The sequence below is a fragment of the Oryctolagus cuniculus genome, chromosome 6 (genome assembly GCF_051225735.1).
Source record: "Oryctolagus cuniculus isolate XC-2025 breed Fujian yellow rabbit chromosome 6, ASM5122573v1, whole genome shotgun sequence".
Lineage (NCBI taxonomy): Eukaryota > Metazoa > Chordata > Mammalia > Lagomorpha > Leporidae > Oryctolagus > Oryctolagus cuniculus.
Genome location: NC_142872.1, coordinates 17291992 through 17313732, shown reverse-complemented (window position 1 = coordinate 17313732; position 21741 = coordinate 17291992). Strand labels below are relative to the sequence as shown.

The following is a 21741-nucleotide window of genomic DNA, read 5'->3' as shown; positions in this document are numbered from 1 at the left end:
TGCACCGCATGGGAGACCAGGAGAAGCACCTGGCTCCTGGCTTCGGATCAGCGCAATGCGCCGGCCGCGGCAGCCATTGGAGGGTGAACCAACGGCAAAAGGAAGACCTTTCTCTCTGTCTCTCTCTCTCACTGTCCACTCTACCTGTCAAAAAATTAAAAAAAAAAAAAAAAAAATCTGGGGACTGAACCAGAGGAAAAAGTGTGAGCAGGTCCGATCCAAATGCCTGTTATTAAAGAAATTTTAGGTGGTATTTCAGAACACAAGAGAGCCAAGCAAAAATCCAACTACAGTCAGAACGCCACCTCATCCATCTTTCTCTACCAGAGCCTTAGATACTAAGCAAAACTGCATGTTGCTCTTGCTGAATTATGTTTCAAAGCAGTGATTCACTGCAAGGTACCTATCACTCCAGCACTTTTGTTCAAAATACAGGCTCTACCTTAACCCCAGAGACGGATAAAGGGGAAGCGGGGACCAGGACACCAAAACACTTCTCAGATCATTCTGGACCCACCCCAGGCTGAGGACTGCAGTTTGAGCTAACAAACTTCCCAACAGTTCTTTGTGCCAAGTGCTACTGCCTCAATTACACTGGGATACAAGAATCAGCCAAGAAACAGCTATTTTATATTTTATATCGACTGGAACAGACTTATAGAGTTCAAAGATCAATTCTAACCACTCTCAGTAACTTGGAAACTTGAAATCTTTAATAGCACTTTTAACACCCTAATAATGTCAAAGATAAGTTTTAATGCCTATTTCTCCCATCTAAGTACTAATCAGGCCCAAAATCAGGCATGTTTAGGGTGATACAGCCATAGACTTAATGACTATTTCTAAAATGCTTCTTTCTAAACCAAAGGTTATTTTTTTAAGTAACGTATCAGTTCGTCAACAGTGTAGTCACATTAATTGACTAATTCACTTACTGTAACAGTCTGGCCTGCCTTCAGCACGTATCTTGAGGTATATTTGTAACTGACGGATGTGTCTCCAATTTTTCTGATCATCTCCCAGCCTCCCATTGGTTGATCCTATCCACAGAACAGAATAAAGCAAGGTTACTTCCACATAATTAGTTATGAAATAGTAGAATAAATAAATCCATACAGGCTGTTAAAATAAGACAACTTTACTCCAGTGATGCATGTTTTGCTACATAAAAAGTAAACACTGTCACTCAGCAATGAGCAGCTTCGGCAGTGTTGCAGGTAGTGGCTACGGTACTTACTTTTACAAGAGGACAAAACTGGGGAAAGAGTGTGAACCAAATAAAGAGGCCACATTCCTCCTAGATCAGACTGCTCTTCCAAATTCACAACACAACCTGTGTCATTGTCACAATTATCAATACCTAATACTTGACTGCTATGTGCTTGAAAACTCAAAACACAGAAGCTTACAAACAGTGAGAAGAAAATCTGCCCTTTGTCTTCTGCATCTGTACCACTTTTGCCCACATTCAGCTCTTAAAAGGCCGAAGGGGCTCTAAGAAGGGTCAGTGAGGCAACAGGCCAGTCCTAGGGGATGCCTTTCAACCCTAGCCCCAAGGTGCAGGCTGCTGCAGGGACGAGCGCGCACACATATCCAGAGCCCTGGGGCACGGCGTCCCTCCACACAGCTGCCTCTCACAATCAGCAGAAATGCAGCAAGGACAGCAGAGACCACGACCGCAGTCTGTTCACTGTAGGATCAGCACTCCCAGTGCTCCTTCACTCAGTCAAATTAGTTGTCCATCCACATAGCAGGGTTTTAGTAACTCCGGTGAGAAAAACAGTATTTTCACAACCATTTTTGGCAGACCCTGAACATAAGCTTCTGGAAGTGGTGCTCCTCCCACTGCACCCCCACATACCCTCCGGCCTGCCTTCCTCCGATCTCCTCGCGGTCCCTTCCTGGACCTACACCCCGCCAGGGAAGAAGAGCTTCCTCAGTGACCTCTGAGACACCCTGGCTCCCAATGTCACGACTCCCTGCTGGGACATCTGATGTGTCCTTTTAGACAAATTATTTCAAGAGAGAACACACTACTCTTGGTATAAATAAAATCATTAGCATGTGTTCAACCATTAGGCAAAAAAGACTCCTTTATCCCCTCCGGGTCTGGCCTCCTGTTTCCTCCTCTCCTAAAACTGCTAAGTTCATAACTGAGACAACAGCCCCCCGTTACCCAGTCACTCCAGCTTTCTCACAGATCTAGCTGGGGCAAAGAAGACAAAGTCACCCCTGGGCAAGCCAGGCGACAAAAGGAGCAAGCATGAACAGTTAAAGCACTAAGGGCACCGCCCCTCCCTCCACTTGCTATCTGAGTTCTTACTTCAGCCCATGAATGGACCTGGCTGCACATCTCGGTGGGAAACAAGTGCATCTACTTTTTCACCTGCTCAGAAGTATTCTTCAAGCGGATGAATTTCCCATCAACGTCTATCTCTTCGATGCAGACGTTGCCAGTGGCCGAGGCGGAATGGGAGATGCTGACGCTGCTACTCGCCTCCGACTCTTCCACGTCCACCCTCTTCCGCTTCCCTCTCATCGTGCGAACACTGCGACTGGACGAAGCTCGTGACACGGTCACACGGGAAGAAGGGCTTGGAGACAGCTTCAGCCTTCGTGGGAAGAAGGAAACATCTCATTTATGGAACACAGGCCCTTCTTACCTTAGCAAGTAGAGATTAATGCCCTGAACATATATGTCTAAAGCAAATCAGAACGGACTAGCAGTGGAACGAGTCCATGTACAAGTTAACTAAGATAAATGTATTTAGACTATCATGTTTTGAAAAACAGCAGTAATTTGAATCTCGTCTGCAGAAACAGAACCAGACCACACAAAGGCTGCAGGCAGGAGGGGACTCACTCCCTCTACCACCACCCACCATCACCACTGCTACACTGAGTGCTTTTCTCTCTCACACCTAACCTTTCAATCCTGTCAATTGTCAATGCATGGAACACTGAACCTGGTTGGGGTCTGCTCCTAAATTAGCCACTTTCCCTTTTGAACTTTTTTCTGAGAATAGTGTTAAAAAGACATATATACTATATACTACCCAAATTTAAAATAAAGTCTCAACAAATGGATTATTCTACCATATATTCAAAACCTCAGAGATTCCAGAGTCAGACATTTAAAATAATGATGCTGATGATGACGGAGGCATAGTAGGCTAAGACTCCACTGGTTCAAGTCCTGGCTGCTCCTCTTCTGATTCAGCTCTCTGCTTATGGCCTGGGAAAGCCATGGAAGATGGCCCAAGTGCCTGGGCCCCTGCACCCACTTGGGAGACCCTGGAAAAAGCTCCTGGCTGCTGGCTTCAGATCGGCCCAGCTCCGGCCTCTGTGGCCACTGGGGAGTGAACCAGTGATGGAACACCTTTCTCTCTGTCTCTCCCTTACTCCGTCTATAACTCTCTCAAAAAATAAGTAATAAAATCTTTAATAATAATAATGAAGATGATGATTACTGAGGTATAAATATGACCTATTACTGTCTCTATTACAAAGGTGTTAAAAGAAATGACAGAAAATATAAGGTTGCTTAAGCTAATTTTTTTAAATCTGGGGTTTTTCTTTGAATAGAAAGGGTGGGTTTTGCTCTTTTACTAAAGGCAATGTGAGGTAGGGTGCCCACGGTCACTCACCTCTCCTCTTCACCTTCCAGCAGCTTCCTGTAAGCACTGATTTCCATGTCCAGGGCCAGCTTCACATCAAGAAGCTGTTCGTAGTCATTCAGCTGCTGCTGCATCTGGTCCCGTATCTCCGCCATCTCCCGCTCTTTGTCAGACAGCAGGCGACGGGAGTTGTCTCTTTCTTTAGCAAGCAAGTCCTCCAACTCTTGAATCCTTTCCAAGCACGCTCTAGACTTCATATTCAAAGAAACACATTTACTTTCTAGGAACACTCACTCCCACATTAGCACAAGGCAGCTATTTTAAACCATTTCCTGGACTGGCAAACAGCAGAATTCAAGACACTTTTAAATCAAGAACTAAAATCTGTAAAATATACAACACAGATCTTGGGAACATTTTGGCTAATAAAAGACTAAGAAAAGAAATATTCCCCAAATGCAAGGTTTGTAACTGTACACACAACTTTTCTGTATTCAATCAAATTTTTAACCTGTAGTTGTAGAAAAAGTCACATCTGGCTTCTTTACAAGGCTGTAACGTAAAAAGCATAAACTAAGTAAAGGAGTAGAAAGATACCAGAATTCATTCACAAAAGAAATAGGAAGAGGCCAGTGTTGTGGTGCAGTGGGTCAAGCCACCACGTGAGATACTGCATCCAGTACCAGAATGCCAGCTTGAGTCCTGGCTGCTCCACTTCCAAACCAGCTTCCTGCTAATACTCCTGGGAAGGCATGGGATGTACTAGGAAGTACCTGGGCCATGGCCACCATGGGAAGACCCAATGGAATTCCAGGCTCCAAGCTTTGGACTGGCCCAGCCTCAGCTACTGCAGCCATCTGGAGAGCGAATCGGTGGATGGAAACGCACTCTCTTTCTCTCTCTCTCTCTCTCTTTCTCTGTCTCTGCCTTTCAAATAAATAAATATTAAAAAAATAATAAAAAAAAGAACTCATAACCCCAGTATAATCATTTGACAAGAACCAAGCAAACACAGAGTGGGGGATGGTCTACAAGATCCCTGGCCAACCCTTCTCAAGACTAAGGTCCTGAAAACAAAGAACTGTCACTGACCAGAGGAGACGAGCGAATCACATGAGTCCCTCGACTTAAAAAACAAAGATAAGAGAAAAATTGGTGAAATAAAATAGTCTACAGTCTGGCTCATAGCAGTGTACGAATGCCAGTTCCCTGGTTTTGACAAACATCCACAGTAACACAAGATGCCAACAAAATGAGACACAGAGGAAGGGCTATATGAAAACTGTCTGTGCTCTCTTGTGACTTGTCTAGTCTAAAATCATGTCAAAATAAACATCTGGAAAGTAACCGACCAATTAATTAAATTACAGAGTAGCACCTGACATTCTATATTAGACGCAGGCATGCCTCTTAAGACTGATATCATAAACACCGTTGAGATACCACTCAAGATCTAACTGCATGTGCAAACACCCTGCCATACACCGAGAAATCAATCCCTCCCCTTCCTATGTTCTTTTTTACAAAAGAAGTAAGAGAATAAAATGTGATGTAAATTCAGAGCACTCCCTCTTCAGTCGCTTCACACGTATTTCACACAGGGGAGGCTGAGGACAGAATGGATGTCAGGGTGCCCTCTAATGCAGGGCTGATGAGCGACACCAACGAGCCCAGATTCAGAGACAGCCTGGGAGCCCAAGCATGTGAACCCACACAGTCTTTGACTGCCTTTGGTGGTACCGAGTTCTTTAAGAAGAGGAAAAAATAATCAAAATTTGAGTATAAAAAAAAATATTTAAAGTTACTCTGAATCATTCTGTACTTCAGACAGGAATATTTAAATCCCACTGTAATCAGCTGCACTTCCACTTGTGCAGTTAAACATACAGATTAGAGCATGCAAAGCCACACCCAGTTTCCTCTTTGCAGACCTGCTGTAATGAGCTGTGAGCCTACAGATGAGCGGGAATGGTCCTCATTAAACCGGCTTCCCCAGATGGAAAATGCAGAGATCCAACCAGATCCCACCTCTGACTCTGTAAGTTTACAACTGTCTTCTAATGGCCTCAGGCTTTTAATTTTATTTTTCATGGTACACAACATAATTCACTGGTTTTCTAGTCTGGCTGGGATGAAAGTCCCCAGGGGCTGGGCACTAGAAAACCAAATGCTACAGGGGCCTCAGCACCATGGCCATGGGCTCTCCTAGAAGATGAACCAGTGCTGGCCAGCCAGTTAATGTGGGCACAAAAACCTAGAAATACTATCAGCAATATACGAGATCTCTAATTCTAAAGTATAATACTGCTATCTTCTACATACTATTTATTTCTTTTAAGGATTTCTATTTATTTGAAAGGCAGAGTGACAAGGCCTGGGAGAGGGATCTTCCATCCAGGTCTTCCATGTGGGTGCAGGGGCCCAAGTACTTGGACCATCTGCTGCTGCTGCTTCCCCAAGATGCATTAGCAGGAAGCAGGGTGGGAAGTGAAGCAGCTGGGACTGGATCTAGAGCTCCAACACGGGACGCTGGTGTTGCCTGCGTCAGCATAATACACTGGGCCACAACGCCAGCGCCTCTACGTGCTAATTAAATGTCTCTTCTATAATCAGTATTTTATAGGCTGTCAATCATAAGTAAAATTGAAGAAGCACTTCACCAAGCACGTCATGTAACCAGAAGGAAATTCTATGGCCCAACAGACAACATGATGAAACTGACATGACTTGGCAATAAACATGATTAAGATACTGAACAGGAAGACATTAAAAGAGATAACATTTTTCTTTTTGATGTGTTTTTTAAAACCAAAGTAAGATCAACTAATAAAAATATTCATCAAAATATATTTTATATCATAAAATCTATTACCAGTAGCAAATGGAAAGAAGAGTTCCCTCTCAAAGACGAATTAAAAACTATTCTGGTAGGGGCTAGCACTGTGGCAAAGCAGGTAAAGCCAACACCCGTGATGCCAGCATCCCAGTTCAAGTCCTGGCTGCTCTACTTCTGATCTAGCTCCCTGCTAATATGCCTAGGAGAGAAGGGGAAGATGACCCAAGTCCTTGGGCCCCTGCATCCACGTGGGAGAACTGGAAGAAGCTCCTGGCTCCTGGCTCCTGGCTCCGGCCTGGCCCAGCCCTGGATGTTGCAGCCATCTGGGGAGTGACCCAGCCAGCTGAAGACCTCTCTCTCTCTCTCTCTATCTCTCTCTTCCTCCCTCTCCCTCTCTCTATTTCTCTCTCTCCCCATAACTCTGTCTTTCAAATAAAATAACCCTTTAAAAAAAAAAAAGAAAAAGAAAAACCATTATTCTGGCAAAAAAAGGTGTTTTTCTCCTACTTGCTAAGGAGTCAGTTCCCAGAAATCCCCCAGACCCTGCCAGACATCATTTAAAAGCCACTAACCTGAGGTTCCCAACAAAACTTCCCAGAATGGGGCAAAAACCAACAGGCAAACAGAAGACAGAACTACCAAGCTGCAGGGACTACTGCGAGGTAACCAGAGACAAGTCCCAGTTTCCTCTTTGTGAAATGAAGACTAGTCTTAAGAGAAAAATGTCTATACTGAGCATCATCAAATGGATTAACCAACAAACAAAAACACAGGCAAACATCAAAGTGAGGAAGAGACAATAATCAGCACACAATTTATCTAATGGAGACAAGTAATAAACACCAAGTGAGCGTAAGAACACAGAGGCCTCGTATGGGAGGTTCCTGCTGAGACACGCCACAGGAGCAGGCACTCGCCGAGCAGTTAAGATGCCCATGCCTGCGTCAGTCACTGCCGCTCCACACGGAGACCTGGGTTGAGCTACTGGCTCCCAACTTCAGCCTTATTTTGTCCTAGTTGTTGGGAGCCTTTGGGGAGTGAACAAGCAGACGGGAGCTCTCACTCTGTATCTCTGGCTCTGAAGCAAATAAATAACTTTTTAGGATACGGTAGGTGCAGAATATTTGTGTCATCCCCAAAATATCATAACAAATTCCTAACCCCTAAGGTTATGATACTGAGAGGTGGGGCCTCCGGGGCAGTGAGCAGGGGATCTGATGACTGGGTTAGTGCCTTTGTAGAGCAGGCCCTGGGGAGCTCATTCACCTTCCACACAGGAGGACGTGACGAGAAGGCATCGCTTACCCATCAGGAGACAGGCCTCTCCAGATCCCCACTCAGCAGCACCTTGATCTCGGAACCCCCAGCCTCTCAACTACAACAAACGCCTGTTGTTTACAAACGACCAAGTCCATGATATTTTGTCACAGCAGCCCAGAAGGACCACAACAGATAGTGCAACAGGGAAAAGATTCTGGTTAAGTTCTTAAATGAAAACCTTCAAAGAGACTGAGGTATACAGGGGAAAGGTGGGAACCAGGAGAAACCCATTCATCAGCCTGCAGCAGCCTCGGGCAAGTCACAGAAGTCACCTATGTCCGTGGTTGGACTGAAGGGACACAGGTCCTTCCAGCTGTGGGTGCATGAAAACTTCAACATACTATCAGGACAAAACGCACCTAAAACAAATCAAACATTTCTGTTGCACTAATCAAGTGCATATGCAAGCAAAGTAAAAGTGTCTAAGTTGGGCTGGTACTGTGGCTCAGTAGATCAAATCCCTGGCCTGCAGCGCTGGCATCCCATATAGTCTCTGGTTTGAGTCCTGGCTCCTCCACTTCCCATCCAGCTCTCTGCTGTGGCCTGGGAAAGCACAGGAAGATGGCTCAAGTCCTTGGGCCCCTGCAACCATGTGGGAGACCCGGAAGAAGCTCCTGGCTCCCAGCATCAGATCAGCTCAGCTCCAGGCATTGCTGTCATTTGGGGAGTGAAACAGTGGATGGAAGACCTCTCTCTGTGTGTCTTTCCTCTCTAACTCTGTGCTTCAAATAAATAAAATATTTTTTTTTAAACTGTCTAAGTTGACTAATTGTTTACATTACTGTTTCATGTAACTCCTCTCCTCCTGTTTTCTAAATTCCTGCTCTAAATGTGTCTAGTTACAATTAGAAAGACTTTACTAAAAAGAAAATGATAAAGTTCTAAAATAAACATTATCACAGAAGTATGCCAATGAATGAATTAATCATTAAATTTTCAATAAATATAGAAATTAATGCTATTTCCCAAGATCCTAGCCATTAAATAGTTTAAGTGCAGAGAATTCATCTAGAAACAAAGCATTCCCCATGCATAAAGAATCTTCTTTAGAGTTTTCTTCCTCTGGTTTTAAATGGGATGAGCAAGGTCTAAGTAGGGAGCAGCACTCTGTAGGGCTGGGCCTAGAGAAAGGAAAAGAAATCCTGCGTCCCAAGGTAAGCCCAGTGAGTGAGCAACCAAGCTGCTTCCTCCAGAGCCAAGGCCTCCTCTCTGGGCATCTATTCATCAGGAGTAGCAGTACCTGTTCAGGGGTTGTCAGTGCAGTGCAAAATAGCCAAGTCCGGAAGAGCACTGTGAAAACCGCAGTACAGGAAAAGCGCACCACGGTGACACACAGGGAGGACTGACACATGGAACTAAGCAGGCCGACTACGCGGTGGAGGGCCTCATGCCTAGTTTGCAGTCCCCGTAGGCGAACACGCTTCCTTACCTCTTTCTGCAGATTAGAAAGCTGAGACGAAAGGCTCTCGATCCTCATCCGACTTTCCATGAGTTCTTCCCTGGCGCTGTTCACGGAAGAAGTATTCATCTCTGAGGACAGCCTGGCATTCTCAAGCTAAAAGAACAACACACCAGAGTCGGCCTCAACCAGTGAGATACAACTGGCAAATGAGGAAACGTGGACCCGTCAAGGCACTTCAACCCTGAGCCTTGCTGGTAACCGGTGATGCAACACAGGACGAGCACCGTGAAGTCTGCTGACGTGGTTCAGGCAGCCGTAAGCCTGCGTGACTTTCTGTCACTTCCTAAAATACAAGCTTCAACAGTGTGGACACGCCTGGGCCTCCATATTTCATCCAGTAAATGCTTGTGTCTACGAGAACACTAACAAGGAGACTGAGCAGCAGCAACCTAACTGTACTCCCACTGCAGTAACAAACCACCATCATAAATCCCTCATCCACCAACTCCAGTTGACAGAAAATACTGGTCCTCGGCTTACTTGAAATGAGACAGAAACTCTTGCCCTCAGAATTGAGGACAGCTCTCCAGGTAAGAACGATTCCTCACTCCTCCAAACCCACCCAGCTGTGTGTGTGCACGCGCCCAAGCATGTCAGGCATACATTTTAATGTCTCCTCTCTGGCTCCCACTGAGGCTAAGGTTTGTTATTAATTCTGACTTTAGCTCCTCCACTGCTCAGCTCAATGCTAGCACTGCACAAGTGCTAGGCAACTGAAGGTCCTGTTTGTATGATCGCTCCCGCTCACTGGCCAGTCACTGCTTCACGAAATGGGTGCAAAGCAACATGAACACATGCACGCCATGCCATGAAAATCATTTCTAAGTCTGTCACTGACATCTCTTTAATGTAATCAGAACGCTTAGGACATGGTGCAAAAATCATTTGTCAAGAAAGCTATACTACTTGGCGGTTCTATAGGTTTTTGCATGGTCTGCCCCTGTAAGTGGGAAGAATTTATAGTATTTTTTAAGTGGGTAGTAGCAATGGAAGAAGAAATGTCAGAGACTTTCCATTTCGCCCTGGATAAAAAGACCAAGTATGGTAGGCACAATTTGAACTGGGAGCCAGAGCAGGTACAGCCAAAGTGGACGTATGGGACAGCGTGCTGAGTGCTAGCACCTAGGAGATGGCCTGGGTTTCACTACTACGATAGGAAAACACGACCAATGGGACAACAGGAAAAACCTTCACCTCCAATAAAACTGGAACAACCCTGCTAAAACTTCTAATAACATTTACTTCGTGGAAAATGGCATTTTTAAAGACAATCCATTTTCTACATTCATGGAGACAGTGGGAATGATGTCCCTGGTGCCTGGGAAGGCCTGGCTTGCAGGCCCAGCCGCGCTCTGTGGGAGCACTCACTTTGGCGTGGTAGGTCTGCTCCAGCTCCTCCTTGTACAGCCTCACTTGGGCGTCATGCTGCTCTCTCATCTCGTGCAAGGCTTGAGCCAGCTTGTACTCATACTCGATCTGACGCCCGGAGTCCACTTCTACCAAGCGCGTCTCATGCTTCCTCCTGGTCTCATTAATCTCCTGGGGAGAAAGAAAAGATATGCAGCCGTGTTAGTTAGCATGGCTACCCCGGCACAGGCCAAGTGACCCTGGTTCACCCGCAGTTCTACACACAAGCCTCCATGTCCATCCCAGGGCCGGCGTGTCTCTGCACTGTCAGGTGACATGGTCGAGATGTGACTGAGGACAGAAATCTCTCAAGCCCCGGGAACCGGAGCTTTTCAGGAGCAGCGCTGTGTATTTCTCTGAACGCAAGGACAGCCGCGGAGACTGACTGAAGCACTATGGAGTCACGGGCAGCTAAGAGCAAACGACACTGAGTAGTAAATGCTGTTCTCAGTTGTCCTGCTGATCATCCTAAGGACATCACCAGAAAAAAATCCACAAGGAAAGTCCACTCCCACTCAGGATAAAATCAAGTGCGTGTTTACATGTAATAAAACTATCTGCTTAGACATACTAACAGGTGGAACCAGCTGAGATAACTTCTTCCAGTGGTTATCACTGTAGATAAAGGACTTCTCTTTTCTAATGTTTACTTATTTAATTTGAAAGGCAGAGCAACAGAGCAGGAGAAGGTGTCATCCATCTGCTGGTTCTCTGATCAATGTCTGCAACGTCTGTGCCATGTCATGCTGCCGGAGAAGCCGGGAGCAGGAGTGCACCCAGGTCTCCCGCATGGGCGGCAGGGACGCAGGGTCTGAAACCATCATCTGCTGCCTCACAGGTATACTAGCAGGAAGCTGCATTGGAAGCAGAGGTGAGACTTGATCCTAAGCACTCTAATGGGGCATGCAGGCATCCCAAGTGGTGGTTTAACCTGCTGTGCCACAAAACCCGTGGCAATACGGCATTTTAACAGTATTATTTGGCTAACTCAAGAACATATGACAATTCACTATTAAAAAACAGAAACAGGGGTTGGCATTCTGGAGAAGCAGGTTAAGCTGCCACCTGTGATGCCAGCATCCCATAGAGGCATCGGGTCAAGTCCTGGCTGCTTCACTTTTGGTCCAGCTCCCTGTTAATGCACCTGGAGAAGCAGCGGAAGATGGCCCAAGTGTTGGACCCCTGCACCCATGGGGGAGACCTGGAAGAAGCTCCTGGCTCCTGGCTTCAGCCTGGCCCAGCCCTGGCTGTTGCAGCCATTTGGGGGGTGAACCAGAGGATAGATCTCTGTCTTTCCCCCCCTCTCTCTGTAACTCTGCCTTTCAAATAAATCTTTAAAAAACAAAAACAGCAATCATGAGCCTTCACTCTGTATTAAGGTACCGTCCGAATAAAGCTGGAGTAGGGGATCTGGCAGAGAGCGTTCAGGAATCAATTTCCATTTCAGCCTCTGGCTATGAAAAATAACACTCAACGAAAGTAATGGGGAAAGCCGCTAGAGGGAGCTACAACCCACCACGATGCCGTCTGTGGGCCTCAGTGCAGGCATGTGTCCGCCCATCCCCAGAAAATCAGACTTGAAATTCCAGTTCTGCTATCAACCTCCCAGAGCTCATTTACTGAATGAAGCAGAGGATACTCAAATCCAGAACCCGAGCAAATGACAGGTCTGATTCAACAGTGCTGAGTGGGTTTAGTTTCATAAAAGCTCCCATGCATATTCTTCCGTCCTTCCTCTTCTCCCTGCTCTTCCCCTTCTCCTTTCTCTCCCTCTAACTCTTCATAATGAGGGAGTTAGATATGCGGACTGAACAGAATCTATCCTCAGTGTAACAACAAACAACAAAAAGAATTAAGGGAATATTTTAAAATCTATTCTCAGAAGGGCAAAACTTCAAACTTCCATGATACTACCAAAGCATTCTTAAAAAATAACTAAAAAATTACATTTTACTGATGCCATTTTTTCATTCATTATTTTATGTAGAGCTAAGCTCTTACAAAGAAAAAAATCACCGACACCAGTCTGTCCACACTGGGCATCAAAAATAATGATGGGGCAGGCATTTGAACTAGTGGTTAAGACACTGCCTGGGACCCCTGTATCCCATATCGGAGTACATGGGTTTGAGTCCTGCTGATGGGAGCTTGAGTGTACTAAAGACTTTTTTTCAGCCAGCACCGCGGCTCACTAGGCTAATCCTCCGCCTGCAGCACTGGCACCCCAAGTTCTAGTCCCGGTTGGGGCTCCGGATTCTGTCCCGGTTGCCCCTCTTCCAGGCCAGCTCTCTGCTGTGGCCCGGGAAGGCAGTGGAGGATGGCCCAAGTGCTTGGGCCCTGCACCTGCATGGGAGACCAGGAGGAAGCACCTGGCTCCTGGCTTCGGATCGGTGCAGTGCGCCGGCCGCAACGCACAGGCCGTAGCAGCCACTTGTGGGGTAAACCAACGGAAAAAGGAAGACCTTTCTCTCTGTCTCTCTCTCTCACTGTCCACTCTGCCTGTTCAAAAAAAAAAAAAAAAAACAAAAAACTTTTTTTCATGACTTTTCTATCTTAGGAAACTGGCAAGGTGAGAGAGAGGACATCTAGGAATGTATCTAGGAATGTGGATTAGAGATCATAAAAGCAGCACAGGTTTTCTTCTTGGAAAAAGATAGGGGTTGGGCATCTGGCACAGCAGGTTAGGCCGCCGTATTCCTTATTAGGTGGCCCATAGTGCTTATTAGAGTGACTGCTTTGAAGTTGTAACTCCACTTCCAATTCCATTTTCCTGCTAATGTTCATCTTGGGAGGCAGCAAGTGATGGCTCAAGTGACTGGGTCCCTGATACTAACACAGGAGACCCAGATTAAGTTTCTGGCTTCTGGTTGTAGCATAGCCCGGCCCCAGCTATTATGGACACTTAGGGAGTGAACCAGCAGATGAGGGATCACTTACTTTCTCTCTCTCTCTCTCTCTCTCTCTCTCTCTGCATTTAAAAGAAATGATAGAAACAACAAAATGAAATTATAAATCAACTTCATATAAAAATAGATGCCTTGGGGCCAGCGCTGTGGCACAGCGGGTTAAAGCCCTGGCCTGAAGCGCCAGCATCCCATATGGGCACCGGTTCGAGTCCCAGATGCCCCTCTTCCAATCCAGCTCTCTGCTATGGCCTGGGAAAGAAGATGGCCCAAGTCCTTGGGCTTCTGCACCTGCATGAGAGACCTGGAAGAAGCTCCTGGCTCCTGGCTTCGGATCACATAGCTCCGGCTGTTTGCAGCCATCTGGGGAGTGAACCAGCGGATGGAAGACCTCTCTCTGTCTCTACTGCTCTCTGTATCGTTTTCAAATAAATAAAATAAATCTTTAAAAAAAAGAGATGCCTTTTCAGAGTTTGCAAAGACCTTGTACACAATGTATTTCACTTCAGAATCCACCATACCTTTAAGACAAAAGCAGTAGCAGTATTTCATTCTATGTAACAAGCTGATGCAGAAGCTGCCCAGGATTTGTCTGCTGTGTCCAAAGTACTCTGTACCAACAATACCTATATTGCTTAAATGCTGCTGTTATGATCACCAATCTATTCCATTTTTTACCTCCAATTATAAAAGTCTTGGGTTCCTGCATTGTGGAGCAACAGGGTAAGCTGCCACCTATAATGCTTTGAGGCCCAGCTGTTCTGCTTTCGATCTGGCTGTTGCGGCCATTTGGGTAGTGAACCAGCAGATGAAAGATCTCTTTCTCTCTGTCTCTTCTCTCTCTGTCTCTCTCTGTGTTACTCTACTTTTCAAATAAATAAGCCTTTAAAAACAAAGCTTTGTGGGCGGGCATTCAGCACAATGGTTATGACACCACTTGGGACAGCTATATCCCATACTGGAGTGCCTAGATTCAAGTCCTGGCTCTGCTCCCAATCCCAGCTCCCTGCTAACGTGCACCCTGGGAGGCAGCAGATGATGGCTCAAGTAGTTAGGTCCCTGCCACCCGCATCAGAGACCTAAAATTGATTTCTGGGATTCTGGCTTCCAGCTTCCACCTGGCCTGGCCTTAGCTGTTGTGACCATTTCGAGTGAACCAGTGGATAGAAGATCACCCTCTTTTTCAATTAAAAAAAAAAGTAATTAATTCTTAGCTGCAGCAATGAATTTCTATGTTTAAATCATAGTCACTGTTTTAAAAATTATGTTACTTCTAAAAACATCAAGTACTTAACAGCATTAAGTACTGAAGTACTTTTTTCTCCCCAGTGGTTAATCCCAAACCTCTTCAAATTTTAAGGAGCATGCATTCCTGTTTCTTCAGTTTTATTACTTTTTATGTTCAAGGAGTTTCACCCGGCCCCCTTGACCACAGCCTTTAAGACTTATAAAGCTGTGCACAATTTCACAGAAACACCTACCAATGCTGTGAGCAGCCAGACCCAAAACATGCCCCAGGGCCTGCTGCCTCCTGCCATCCATGCCCCAGCATGACGCCCTCCCCAACAGCATCTCAGCGCTGGTCTGTGCAACGAGGAGACCGAGGTGAAGTCACTCCTGTGACGAGCTTATGGAACACACAGAGTTTCGTCTTGGTGTCTGATTCTCTCATCACCCACTGCTGGGGGAAGCCTACCACGAGCAGCCCAAGGAAAAGACCCAATGGCCGGGACTGAACGGCTCCTGCCAACACAGGGCAGCACTTCCTCCAGCCAGGCTGAAGTTTGACCGCAACCTGATAAGACCTTGAAACAGAGCCACCAGTTACGCAGCTTCAGATTTCTCCAGAAACCAAGAGGATAAAGGACCTGGGGCTCTCTGGGGTCAAAGTCTGGAATAATTTGCTAGGCAGTGATAGATAATACAAATGCATAAACATGCTCACGGTAACTAGCTGCTGTGACCAAGCTTTTATAAACCTGATTAAGTGAAATTCTATCTGTTTACTCTAACAGCCCGAGGTCTTAGACGCAGTCTGCTAGCAGCAATGTGTTCGCTACCTGCAACAGCTCTCCTGGGAGGGAAACAAGTCATCAAGACAACACATTGACCTATGTAGTTATGACACAGCCTTTTTATAGAACCCTTCCAATCTTTAAAAGAAGGAAAACGGCATACGGTTACCTCTTCATACATGTTTTTACGGAACTCCAGGTCCTCGGTGAGGCTCTGACAACGGTTTTCCAGATCCACCTTCAGCAGCGTCTCATCTGCTAACTGCTTTTTGGCAGCAGCTAAGGAAGCTTCCAACTACCACAAAGAGAAAGACTTGTGATAAAAATTACACGGCCACCACTCAGTGATGCACTTCAGACGCCTCTGAATAAACCAAGTATTGCACAAACATCTGTCAGTGTGTGATTACCTCATTTTAACCTTTAGCACAGAACTGCGTGTTCATGTGCTAGCCGTACCCACCAGGTGCCAGAACAAACCACCTGTCCGACTGGTAACTGACAACAGGGAGGACAGACGCCCGACGCACGTGTCACAGATCAGACCAGCGGAGCAGCTAAGCCCTGTCCTTTCCTCCTGCGCACTGAGCGCATTCGGACATCTCTGGTCGCACCTCACATCCTGGTGCCACGAGGAAATGGCTTTGAGGGTAAGAAACAGACTACACACGGGCACAAGAGGAAGCAGCAGGGGGCCACGGCCGCCAGCATCCCTTGTGGGTTCTGATCAAGCCCTGGCTACTCTACTTCCGATTCAGCTCCCTGTGTATGGGCCTGCAAACGCTGCAGAAGAGGGCCAAGTCCTTGGGTCCCTGCACTACAGTGGGAGACCTGGAAGAAGCTCCTGGCCTCGGCCTGGCTCAGCTATGGCCGTTATAGCCATCTGGGGAGTAGACCAGCGGATGGAACATATCTCTCTCTGTCTCTCTTTCCCATTCCTGTCCTCCTTCTACCCCTCCCTCCAATTCTGCCTCACAGTCAAATTAAAAAAAAAAAAAAAGGAAGCAGCAGCCACAAGATCTGCACAATGCAGACAAGACGAAGGTGATGCTCCTTAGCCACCTCAAAACCCTTCAGGCAAAGCCCTCAAAAAGGAAGTCGCTAAATTCCCCAAAAAGAAATGAAACAAATTTTTAAAAAATCTATCAAGGGAGCAATCAAACCACAGCTTAAGACAGATGAGGCACTGAGCCAGCCAATCAGAGCTCCAGGGTAGTGTGTTTACCTGGGCAATCTGGTCCTTGAGGTCTTCCAAATCTGCCTCTAGGCTCTTCTTGTCACCGAGTGCAGTAGCCAGAGCTGCATCTTTAGAATTCAATGCCGCTTCATATTCTCGAAGCTTGATCTGGGCTCCATTAAGATCAGATTCTTTCTTAGCGTAGCTGTAAAACATTGGACAAGGTACAGATGTAAATTTGTACCCGACTCAAGGCCTTCCTCTCCAGTTAAGGAAGAAACCAAAGAAGAGGTAGTTTAAATAAAGGCTGCCATAACCTAGTAAAAGTAGAGGAGAGATTCAGGAGCGTGGGATCCCAAGTTCTTGGTGGGTACCAGCACTCCCTTTCAATGTCACATACTCACTAGCGACTCTGGGTCAAGGAAGTCCAAAAGGACCAATGGACCAGGATCCCGGTCAACTAGGAGAGAACCACGCCCCCTGGGTCTGTAGAGCCACATGGAAGAGGCATATTCTGAAGAAATGGAAATTTACCATTTTTAAATTTAATGCATGTTGTAAATCAAGATTATAGGAGACATAAGACTTTAGATTTCTCTTCCCCAATATTTTGCAGAAAAAGTCTTTGTTTGTACCAGTAACCACCAAAACCTGAGTTTAAATTGATTTCTTTTACTCTAAATACTTTTTACTAAATGGTGTCCTAACACCACAGAATTAAAGTTTACTTAGATATATTTTGTTCAATAAAGGCCAGCATTTTTCTCATCCAAATAATTATAATTAGCTACACAGGACAGCCTAAACAGTATCAAAATCCCAATACCTGTTCTCAATTAAAATAACTACTGTAAGACGATGTTTGAAGATGAGATGAAGGGAATCATTAGTTAATAAAAATCTTCAAATACAATGAAAAAATAAACTGATAAATCATTAGCAAATACAATTTAAAATCTTCTCATTTTGCTTTTATAAAGCAACTAAATATGTAAAACAGCAATGACCAGTTTTTCTTTAAAAAAAAAATAAAACTGTATATTTTTAAAACCACAAGATGGCAGGCTTCAGCTGAAAACTAGTGGGTGACTGGCGATGACAAGATTCCGCACAGTCACCATTTACATCAGAGCTCCTGATGCATGCCAGCGCAGCACCTCACTGGGCGGCCAGCGCTCTATTCGAGCATAAAACAGCCAGAGTAGGCCTGGGACACATAGCACAGCACACACGGTGTAAGAAAAAAACCACATGTTATAGAACAGGAAACAATACTCATAAAAACGGACTCAAAATTAAGTAACAATTACAAAAACTCTACTGCACCACTGTCTGTTTTAAAATCTCTTTGGGGCTGGTGTTTTGGCGCAGCAGGTAAAGCTGCTGCCTGTGACGCCGGCATCCTGTGTGTGCACTGGTTAGAGTCCCGGCTGCTCTGCTTCTGATCCAGCTCCCTGCTAATACACCTGGGAGAGAGCAGAAGATGGCCGAAGTACGTGGGCCGCTGCCACCCAGGTGGAAAAAACTACTGGTTCCCAGCTTCAGCCTTGCCCAGCCCTGGCAATTGTGGCCATTTGAGAGTGAACCACTGGATGCAAGACCTCACTCTCCCTCTCTAATTCTGACTTTCAAAAAAATAAACAAACAAAAAAAAGTCTACTGCTCAGGGTCAGACACTCTCTACATCACCACCCTTACTCATGCAGCTGTCTGTGTGGGTGGCAGAAAGGCAAATCTTGAAGCTGCTCAAAGAAAAGCATGAAGAGGACTTGTGAGTGGCACCTGCGACAGCAGCCTAGGGCACTCAGCGCTTGCAGCTGTCCTTAGCTCTTTGGCACCCTTCAGGGCCAAAGAGAATGGGCCAGGTTCATTTCTCCTCTTCCTCCTTGAGCCCGCGGTATGAACAGTGGAAATGCCAACGTCTCCTAACACAGCTGATGAAGGGAGGGCAGCTGACTGCTCCCTCTGCACCTGCACATCCTCACACCACGCTAATCGTACAAACCCCTGCACCTGTGGATGGCACAGCCACTGAGAACTCCGAGAGCAAGGCCATCACTTACTGCTCTATCTTCTACACAGAAAGCCAGAAGACAATGACCTTTTAACAAAGTGTTTAAAAAGAACACACATGCCCACACCTCACCACAAAAAAACCCCGTCCTGTTTTTCTCATCCTAGGTCAAAGACAGCTCAGGAGAAGGCAAAGACTGAGAGATCTTCCCTCTGCTGCTCTCTTCAGAAATGCCTGAAACAGTAGGGCTGTGCCAGCCTGAAGCAGGAGGCCTGGAACGCACAGGGATTATCTCCCAGGGGACAGCACCACCTGCTGCCTCCTAGGGCACACCCTTGCAGGAGGCTGCAACCCCAGCACCAAACACGGCACCAAACACACATCTTCTATCTTTACCAAGAACACGGTGAGGTTTCTATGGCCTCCCTTTCACTCTACCAGTATCCCAAGCTACAAGACTCATGAAAGAATTCTTCAGTCACACCCCAGGCCCCATCAGAGAAGGGGCCTTCGCTAATGGATGTTTTATAAGCCAATGAGCTGCCAATACAACACTGCAGACACATGGGGTCACACAGCGACTTGGTATTTGGAACATAGTCTTGTCACAGCTTTCCAATCCTTATTTTTCACTCATTAAACATGACACAGGAAGTCCAAGTGCAGTTATCAGCCCATGGCCAAAGTACAGAAAACTGCAGAAGTGACTTCCTTGAACACACATCAAGAATCTGCCAGGGCAGGTGTTTGTGGTGCAGAGGGTTCAGCCACTACTTGGGATGCTGGCATCCCAGAGCGGGCTAGTTCGAGTCCCAGCAGCTCTGCTTCCAATCGAAGTTTCTGCTGATGCGTCCTGGAAGGCAGCAAATGATGACTCGCAGACAGATGGAGATCCAGGTTCCTGACTTCAGCCTGGCCCAGCTCTGGCTGTTGCAGGCATTTGAACAGTGAACCAACAGGTAGAAGATCTCAATCTCTCTATCACTCTACCTTTCAACAAAATGAAAATAAATAAAGACACTTGAGCACACAGTAAATTCTGACAACACCCTAGGACAGAGAGCTACTTAGATAAGGACCCAAAGTTACTAGAATCTAACACTTAAGGTTATTAGTATACATTTTTCTTTGACTTTATTTCCTAACTAGATTTCTTCAGTGTTAGTGATTGGCCTGATAAGTTTTTTTTTTTTTCCCAAAGAGTTATTTATTTGAAAGGCAGTTACAGAGAGGGAGAGGCAGAGGCAGAGAGAAAACTCTTCCATCTGCTGTTTTACTCCCCAGTGCCCACAACAGCCAAGGCTAGGTTAGACTCAAGCCAGGAGCCAGGAGCTTCATCTGGGTCTCCCAAGTCGATGCAGGAGCCCAAGTACTTGGGCCATCTTCCACAGCTTTCCCAGGAGCTTAGAAGGGAGCTGGATGGGACATGGAGCAGCTGGGACTTGAACCAGTGCACATATGGGAATCCAGTGCTGCGGGCGGGGCTTAACCCACTACACCACAGCGGCCGGCCCCATGATTAAACTCTTTTTATATCCATGGAAAGAACATTCCTGTGTTCTCATTTAAATTCCACATGTGAACCTAATGCTAGAAACATGCACATTCCTGAAAATAAGTCATAAACATACTCATCTCTTTACCTACTTTACAGAAGAACTAAATTCCAACTCTGGGGGAGGGGGGAAATCACTTTATAAAACAGAGCCGGCATGCCATTAAGAATCAATGCTGTTAACTTTCTGGGACACATCCCCACCTCTCCCCAGGCCTGCAGGATGAGCTACTGAGTTGTTCCTCACCGCCTCCTCCCCGCAGCGACCCGTGTGCCTCACTGCTTCAACCATCCTGGTTTTTGTACCCAGCACTCAGTGGCCCTTGACTTGTCTAAAGATCATTTCAACCTTGGCTCCTGTAATGAACTACTCTGGCTTAGGAAGGCAGAGTTTGAACTTTGCCTCTGCACTCCTCTTTCTGTTTGGATGACTGAGTTTCTCACTGTCTCGATAGCCTTCAAGTGTCTGGACATATGCCATTCCAGACATCATAGAGTAAAAACAAGAGATTAGAAAATGGACCCAGTTACAAAACTGCTGAAAAACAAGTGCTCAATGGAGATCTCAGGAAAACACATACAAAACTCATACCCCACACATAATACGTAGAGCATCATTCTAGAACTCGTAAGTATATGACAACAGTAACTACTTGAAGATGAACTAGCACATTATAGTTGTAAACACTTGAAAAGTGAGACTTCCCACCAACACAGGAAGAATTCCTGTGAAAACAGAAGTCAGCAGGGACGAGTATCCAGAACGTAACTGAGACTCACTCAGGAAGACGTTCCATTCGTTCGGGACTGGCAAATTACTGCGCCCTCTCTTGACATCTTCTTCATCAGCGTGGTCACACTGACACAAACACTCAGCTGAATGAAATATCTAGTTTGGCCAGGGGCACAACCACAAAATAGGCCTAAGCTCAGCTCCTCTAACTCTCACCCACAGCTTGCCCAGGAGCACACAGTCTGTGTTCTCTTTCAGCACAGGATCCACACACTTCAGTCTGGTTCCCTTCATTTACCAGAGCCACATCTTCATTCTGTTATCAGGTACTTTGGGTTCTCTGATTTTCATGTACAAAAATGTATATGCAAAACTTCACAGTGAGCAATTAGAGACCTACATTATAGAAGGTCTCAGTGAAATTGTGTACCTAGAAAAAGTTAGTTTCTAGATACTAAAAGTTTCTGGATATTAAATCTCTATGAAATGTGCCAAAGAGGTTACTGCATTACTACATTCAAGAGTGGACAAGGGCCAACAATTTTGTTTTCAAAATATTCTTACGGGGCAGACATCTGGCAGAGCAGCTGGGATGCTACTTGGGACTTCCAGATCTCACATCTCAGTGCCTCGGTTCACGTCTCAGCTCCACTCCTGATCTTAGCTTCCTGCTAATGCATACCCTGGGAGGAAGCAGATGAT

General features: G+C 45.9%; 1 protein-coding gene across 2 annotated transcripts in view; it reads right to left on the bottom strand.

Annotated features, from left to right (window-relative positions):
* The window catches only part of LMNB1 (lamin B1), a 52881-nt gene that overhangs the window by 10639 nt on the left and 20501 nt on the right, over positions 1–21741 (bottom strand). For both annotated transcript variants that reach the window (XM_002710176.6, XM_070076069.2), the window contains exons 2-8: positions 16786–16942; positions 15730–15855; positions 10604–10774; positions 9203–9328; positions 3648–3868; positions 2387–2612; positions 936–1040 (exon numbers count right to left, since the gene is read on the bottom strand). In XM_002710176.6, coding sequence (XP_002710222.3) covers positions 936–1040; positions 2387–2612; positions 3648–3868; positions 9203–9328; positions 10604–10774; positions 15730–15855; positions 16786–16942 — 1132 coding nt within the window. The remainder of the gene's footprint in view (positions 1–935; positions 1041–2386; positions 2613–3647; positions 3869–9202; positions 9329–10603; positions 10775–15729; positions 15856–16785; positions 16943–21741) is intronic.